The sequence below is a fragment of the Macadamia integrifolia genome, chromosome 3 (genome assembly GCF_013358625.1).
Source record: "Macadamia integrifolia cultivar HAES 741 chromosome 3, SCU_Mint_v3, whole genome shotgun sequence".
Taxonomy (NCBI): Eukaryota; Viridiplantae; Streptophyta; class Magnoliopsida; order Proteales; family Proteaceae; genus Macadamia; species Macadamia integrifolia.
Window position 1 is genome coordinate 29,239,433 of NC_056559.1, and position 7,479 is coordinate 29,246,911.

The following is a 7,479-nucleotide window of genomic DNA, read 5'->3' on the forward strand; positions in this document are numbered from 1 at the left end:
AATTACGCATTGAATTTCTAGTAGTAGATCCATAATCAAAAAAGTGTTTGTGATTGTTCCAGAAGAAATGAAACAAAAGATACGGTAGAACTAGGACATTTGATTTTTTAAAACCATGCTGAGGCTTTGTTTCACATGAAGAGATTCTTTATGATGAAGAGTGATATATTGACGAACCTGCAAATAGCTTTCTGTAGCTTCAGCATTGTTTATAATTGAAGACTAGACACTCCTTACTTTTGGTGGAGATTGGTAACCAAATGTCACTGATTTTCTGTAGAATGCCTATACCGTCGTCTATTGACCCACCCTCCTTTCACTATTATCTTTTGTTGTCCAAAAGTTGTTTGAATATCATCATAACGTTGTTCCCTCCTTTCCTACTATCTTTTGTTGTCTAGAAGTTTGAACATCATCATAACTAGTCACCAAGCCTTCTAGATTATATTTAAACCACCCCCACCCACCCCACCCCCCCCCCAAAAAAAAAAAAAAAAAAAAAAAAGCCAAACCGATTTAAGTGACTTGGTGGGGGAGCTGAGAAAATCCACACTTCATTCTCCTTGGTTTTGATGGTCCTCTATTCTGGTGTTTTGCTTTCTTCAGGCTGATGTAATTGAACGCCTCCGACTTCAATATAAGAAAGATCTTCTGAAGGTGGTGGACATAGTGCTCTCTCATCAGGTATTTTCAATGATTTTGTATTAGTCACTGATTCTTACTTGGTAGCTCTATCATTTACTTGCTTCCTTTCTCTGACTCATTTATTGTTGTTTCTGTAGACAATTCTCTTTAATGTTGTACTACATGTTGCTTTGCAGGGTGTTCGGAGGAAAAATAAGCTGATATTACGACTCATGGAAGCATTGGTTTACCCTAACCCTGCTGCATACAGGGATAAGCTGATACGTTTTTCTGCTCTGAACCATGCAAGTTATTCTGAGGTCTGGAACTCAACTCGGCTATTGAATCTATAACTTTTTATGCTGATATCCTTCATATAATGGGAATCCCAATTCAAGCTATAACATTTTTTTAGTGAGAAAGGATTTGTTTTTCTTTGTTGGAGATGCAGATAATTTTCCCTTTTTCTTCTTAATTTTTATTACTCCATTTCATAATGAAACATTTTAATTTACCCAACAATGTACCAAAAAAAAAAAAAAAAAAAGGAGGAGAGATTTTAAAGTCCAATTGCATATTTTTATCCTTTTGCAGTTGGCATTGAAGGCAAGCCAGCTGCTTGAACAAAACAAGCTGAGTGAACTTCGTTCAAGTATTGCTAGAAGCCTCTCAGAGCTTGAGATGTTTACAGAAGAAGGCGAAAATATGGATACTCCTCGGAGAAAGAGTGCCATTAATGAAAGGATGGAGGATCTGGTGAGTACTCCTTTGGCAGTGGAAGATGCACTTGTGGGTCTGTTTGATCACAGTGACCACACTCTTCAAAGGCGGGTTGTGGAAACTTATATCCGTAGGCTGTACCAGGTATTATAGTTTTATCCCTCTTTTTTTCTTACTCCAGTTTAATCTTCATTTCATTGACCAGCTACTTTGTCCATTCTCAGCCCTACCTTGTAAAGGGGAGTGTCAGGATGCAGTGGCATAGATCTGGTCTTATTGCATCATGGGAGTTCTCTGACGAACATATTGAGAAATATGGCTTGGAAGATCAAAATTCTGATAAACCAGAGGATGAGAAACACAGTGAGAGGAACTGGGGAGCCATGGTTATCATTAAATCTCTTCAGTTTTTACCAACAGCTATTAGTGCTGCACTAAAGGAAACTAATCATAGTCCTCGTGATATGACACCAAATGGAAACTTGGAAGTAGATAGCCATGGTAATATGCTGCATGTGGCATTGGTGGGCATCAACAACCAGATGAGTTTACTGCAGGATAGGTATGTGCTGCCTTCCCTTTTTACTTGGTTATATCATGTATCAACTTCTTTAAAGATGTGAAATCTGAAATGAATTTCAATCCATTTTGTTTTTGGTCTGCATTTCCGAAGTGGAAAACTCTTGTGACGAAATCGTTCTCGACATTTAAATAAAGTTTAAATCCCATGTTTTATTTCAGACATGTCGTTGCTTCTAGATGTTGAGGCTTTTGATTTTTGAGTTGTAGTAAGCACAATTCCTTCAATTTGTACACAGTTCAGAGGCTGTAATTTTTTAGTGAAAAAGTGTCGGGTTTCTTTTCTTCCCCTGAAACATGTCTCATAGATTTGTGTAGCTATTGTTAATTTAGTACTTAGCATATAGGGCCTTCGGTAATCATTACTCCCCCTCTTTACTTTGCAGCGGTGATGAGGATCAGGCTCAGGAAAGAATTAACAAATTAGCCAAAATAGTTAAAGAGAAAGAAGTAGGATCAGGTCTCCGTGCTGCAGGTGTTGGTGTTATTAGTTGCATTATACAGAGGGACGAAGGGCGGGCTCCTATGAGACACTCCTTTCACTGGTCACCTGACAAGCTCTATTATGAAGAAGAGCCTCTACTGCGTCACTTAGAACCTCCATTGTCGATGTTTCTTGAACTGGTTTGTGTTTCTACTGCTCCTGATTCGACCCTTTCTTTTCTGTTCTTCTATCCTCTTTTGTCTCTTATTTATTTATTTATTTTTATGAGGGAGGGAGCATGTTTTGTTTATTTTTTCACCTCTTAGCTGATCTTTATCTTCACGTCTAACTCAGAACAAGCTCAAAGGATATGAAAACATAAAGTACACACCATCCAGAGATCGCCAGTGGCACCTGTACTCTGTTGTGGACAAGCCACAACCCATCCAAAGGATGTTTCTTCGTACCCTTGTTCGGCAAGCCAGCACAAATGAAGGCTTCTCAATGTATCAAGGGTTAAATGTGAGAACTGGTAATGCACATCTGGCTACATCTTTTACTTCAAGGAGCATTTTGAGGTCCTTAACGGCTGCACTGGAGGAACTAGAACTACTTGTACACAATGATACTATCAAAGCTGACCATGCCCATATGTATCTGTGTATTCTACGGGAGCAACAAGTAGATGATCTTGTTTCTTACTCCAGGTTCTGATCTCTGTACGCTTATCTTGCATGATTGTTTCTACATGAGTTGGTAATGACTTTCATATAACCTTACTTTTGACATAATTTCCAGGAGAGTTGATATAGAAGCTGGCAAAGAAGAAGCTGTACTTGGGATCATCTTGGAAGAGCTGGCACATGAGATCCATCTTTCTGTTGGTGTAAGGATGCATCGGCTTGGTGTTTGCGAATGGGAAGTGAAACTCTGGTTGGCATCTGCGGGCCTTGCTAGTGGTGCTTGGAGGGTTGTGGTTACAAATGTGACAGGTCATACTTGCCAAGTTCATGTGAGTTTCCACACATTTATGATAATTTATTACAAGCTCTTATGTCATGCATCAGGGAAGTTAGTGAGATGAGAATTAAAGATTGCACAATTAGCCAATATGTGCAACAATCTGGGCTAATTATTGAGTGGGCACTCATTGATGGACTGACCCATTAGTAATGCTGTGGTGATCATAACTATGTGCTAGCCGCTGTATATAGCTGATCCACGTTCACCCTTGCTTCTTTAGGTTGAGATACAGATCATATTTATATAGCGGTAGGCCTTTTCTTGCTGTGGTAGGTGCTCACTTTTTTTGGCTTCACTGGGGAAGGGAGCAGATAGCTGCTTCCAGGACTGGAGAAGGTCAAACTCTGGGTGGGCTACCAGGTTTCGCCTACACTATGGTTTCACAAGATGGAACCTTTTCTGTTCCACTGAAGTAAAGGAGTTCCAGAGCACGAGGGAATGGGCTTTCATTCCGGGACCACCTCATCTATGTACTCGCCCCCCCCCCCTCTTCAATTGCTTGAATTGGCATGAATAAAAAGTTGTGGTTAACTGTCAGAGAAGACATGAATGAATAATGAGAGTTTGCGCCCTGTCTGAATGGTTCAGATTGACCAATTTGAAGGCTGTTTACACACACATGCACATGCATTTATATGCATTCTGAAGAAAAAATAAAATAAGAAGATACAGGAAAATGTGGATGTAATAAAATCAAATAATGAGATGAAAAGTTTAAACTAGTTCATTTAGTTTCTGTACTGGTAGGCCATGAAGTTACCCCAGTTCCTTTTTTATGCCAATAGAAAAACTAAGAATCTTGAAAATATTTCATTCTAGGTTGTACCTGTAATTGTTCCTTGCTGCTTACTTTCCATGCACATTGCAGATATACCGAGAAGTGGAGGATTCCAGCAAACATGAAGTGGTCTACCATTCGGTTTTATCTGTTTTGGGTCCTTTGCATGCTATTCCAGTGGCTGCACGCTATCAGCCCTTGGGAGTCCTTGACCGAAAGCGTCTTACAGCAAGGAAAAGCAACACTACATATTGCTATGATTTCCCACTGGTGAAACCTTCAATCCTATTTGTATTTGTTTCACAGTAGGGTTAATTGCTGCGAAATTCATAATGTTACAGCTTAAAGTCTCATAGGATCTTATTTGCAGGCATTTGAGACGGCCTTGAAACGGGCATGGGCATCCCAATTACCGGGGTCTAACAAACCCATGGATAAGAATCTTGTCAAAGTATCAGAGCTTATGTTTGCTGACAAACAAGGTGCCTGGGACACTCCACTTGTTTCTGTTGTCCGCCCATCTGGGCTTAATGATATGGGCATGGTAGCCTGGTGTATAGAGATGTCTACTCCTGAGTTCCCTGATGGAAGGACCATTCTGATTGTATCAAATGATGTGACTTTCAAAGCAGGGTCCTTTGGCCCAAGAGAGGATGCTTTCTTCCATGCTGTAACTAATCTAGCTTGTGATAAGAAGTTACCATTGATTTATCTGGCAGCAAACTCTGGAGCTCGTATTGGTGTGGCTGAGGAAGTAAAAGCTTGCTTTAGAGTTGGATGGTCTGATGAATCTAGTCCTGAACGTGGGTTTCAGTATGTGTATTTGACCCCTGAAGATTATGCATGTATTGGATCTTCTGTGATAGCCCATGAGTTGAAGATGGAAACTGGAGAAACCAGATGGGTCATAGACACCATTGTTGGGAAAGAAGATGGGTTGGGAGTCGAGAACCTAACCGGTAGTGGAGCCATTGCTGGTGCTTATTCAAGGGCATACAAGGAAACATTTACATTAACCTATGTGACAGGCCGAACTGTTGGAATAGGCGCTTACCTTGCTCGGCTTGGTATGCGGTGCATCCAGAGGCTTGATCAGCCTATAATTCTGACAGGTTTCTCTGCACTGAACAAACTTCTGGGACGGGAGGTGTACAGCTCCCACATGCAACTTGGTGGGCCTAAAATCATGGCAACCAATGGTGTTGTTCATCTGACAGTCTCAGATGATCTTGAAGGTGTTTCAGCCATTTTAAAGTGGCTGAGCTATGTGCCACCTCATGTAGGTGGGCCCCTCCCCATTTTGAAGCCCTTGGACCCTCCGGAGAGGCCTGTTGAGTACTTGCCTGAGAATTCTTGTGATCCTCGTGGAGAAATCTGTGGGGTTGTGGATGGTAATGGGAAGTGGCTTGGGGGTATATTTGACAAAGATAGCTTTGTGGAGACTCTGGAAGGTTGGGCCAGGACAGTTGTAACTGGGAGGGCGAAGCTTGGGGGGATCCCTGTAGGAATTGTTGCTGTTGAAACACAGACAGTGATGCAAATTATCCCTGCAGACCCTGGTCAACTTGATTCCCATGAGAGGGTTGTTCCTCAAGCAGGGCAAGTATGGTTTCCTGATTCTGCAAGCAAGACATCTCAGGCACTGCTAGATTTCAACAGAGAAGAACTTCCCCTTTTCATTCTTGCCAACTGGAGAGGCTTCTCAGGTGGGCAACGAGACCTCTTTGAAGGGATCCTTCAGGCTGGATCAACCATTGTTGAGAATCTTCGTACATACAATCAGCCTGTCTTTGTGTATATTCCCATGATGGGTGAGCTCCGTGGTGGGGCATGGGTGGTTGTGGATAGTAAGATTAATCCAGATCACATTGAAATGTATGCTGAAAGGACAGCCAAGGGTAATGTTCTTGAACCGGAAGGAATGATTGAGATCAAGTTCCGGGTAAAGGAGCTGCTGGATTGCATGGGTCGGCTTGATCAACAACTAATTAATCTGAAGTCAAGATTTCAGGAAGCCCGAAGTAGCGGGGTCCCCGGGACAGCAGAAGCTCTACAACAGCAGATAAAATCCCGTGAGAAGCAGCTACTTCCGATATACACTCAGATTGCCACTCGTTTTGCTGAATTGCATGATACCTCCCTTCGGATGCATGCAAAGGGGGTAGTCAAAGAAGTTGTGGACTGGGGTAATTCCAGGTCATTCTTTTACAAGAGGCTATACCGCAGAGTTGCCGAGGATTCATTGATCAGAACAGTGAGGGATGCCACTGGTGATCAACTGTCTCATAAAGTAGCAATGGATTTGATCAAGAGGTGGTTCCTGGCTTCCAAACCCATGGAAGTTGGAAAAGATGCATGGGTCGATGATGACGCTTTCTTAACATGGAAAGATGATCCAAGGAACTATGAGGAACACCTGCAGGAGTTGCGGATGCAGAGGGTAGTGCATCAACTATCAAATCTTGGTGAATCTCCATCAGATTTACGAGCTTTGCCACAAGGTCTTGCCGCTCTCCTGTCCAAGGTAAGCTTTCAGATGGTTTTTGCTTTCTTTATGGTTAGATTCATCCCCTTTTTCTTTCCTGTTTTTAAGTAAAAATATCTTGTAGGTTTTTTGAAGTTAATGTGTAAATCCAATGCAGGTGGAGCCAAATAGCCGGATGCAGTTGATTGATGAGATTCGAAAGATTATCAGTTAATAAAAGATTAGGGCCCAGCTTCTCGTGCGATCTGTACATTATCGCTTATAATGTAGTAGAATGCAGTTTCTATGCCTCTCAACCCAATAATGTTCTTGCCAGCAGAATGGTAGTGCACTGGCATGAGGGAAGATGTTAAGAGGGGATATATTTCATATTACTGAAACCATGAAATGTAAATTTTTGTAGGTTGCCATCCCGTCTAGGAAGTTTATAGATGGTTTCCATTATTTAGGAGTAATCATCCAGCATTGGCCAGTTCTTGTTCATGACCTGTCAGTGCAGCTGAGCGATCCATTGCTTATTTACAACAATTTTCGTAATGTCTGTAATTGATGATTACTAATTGTTCTACTCATGAATAAAAGTGATGGCGACCTTCTTTTCAATGCCTTTCAGAGCAACAAATCCACTACAACAATTATTAGTCCTTGAGAAACTGCCTTTCTAGAACAACAAATCCATGCTTCAACAATTACTAATCCTCTTGATTAAAGAAAGAACAAAACCCTTGGGCTGATTATGATGCACTGCCTGTCCCATAAGTTCCATTCTGATGCATGGAATTTGTATTTCTTCATGTATGGGTCTCACACCTTCCACACCCTCCCCACCCCACCACCCACACCCCC

At 41.6% G+C, this 7,479-nt stretch overlaps 1 protein-coding gene across 1 annotated transcript in view; it reads left to right on the top strand.

The window, feature by feature from the left end:
* LOC122072799 (acetyl-CoA carboxylase 1-like) overlaps nucleotides 1-7,236 on the top strand; it is a 16,427-nt gene extending 9,191 nt beyond the window's left edge. Inside the window, exons 22-31 of the mRNA XM_042637210.1 lie at nucleotides 607-684; nucleotides 822-944; nucleotides 1,219-1,488; nucleotides 1,569-1,906; nucleotides 2,310-2,547; nucleotides 2,702-3,054; nucleotides 3,146-3,359; nucleotides 4,239-4,418; nucleotides 4,519-6,672; nucleotides 6,791-7,236. Coding sequence (XP_042493144.1) covers nucleotides 607-684; nucleotides 822-944; nucleotides 1,219-1,488; nucleotides 1,569-1,906; nucleotides 2,310-2,547; nucleotides 2,702-3,054; nucleotides 3,146-3,359; nucleotides 4,239-4,418; nucleotides 4,519-6,672; nucleotides 6,791-6,847 — 4,005 coding nt within the window. The 3' untranslated portion in view covers nucleotides 6,848-7,236. The remainder of the gene's footprint in view (nucleotides 1-606; nucleotides 685-821; nucleotides 945-1,218; nucleotides 1,489-1,568; nucleotides 1,907-2,309; nucleotides 2,548-2,701; nucleotides 3,055-3,145; nucleotides 3,360-4,238; nucleotides 4,419-4,518; nucleotides 6,673-6,790) is intronic.
* The last annotated feature ends 243 nt before the right edge of the window (nucleotides 7,237-7,479 follow it).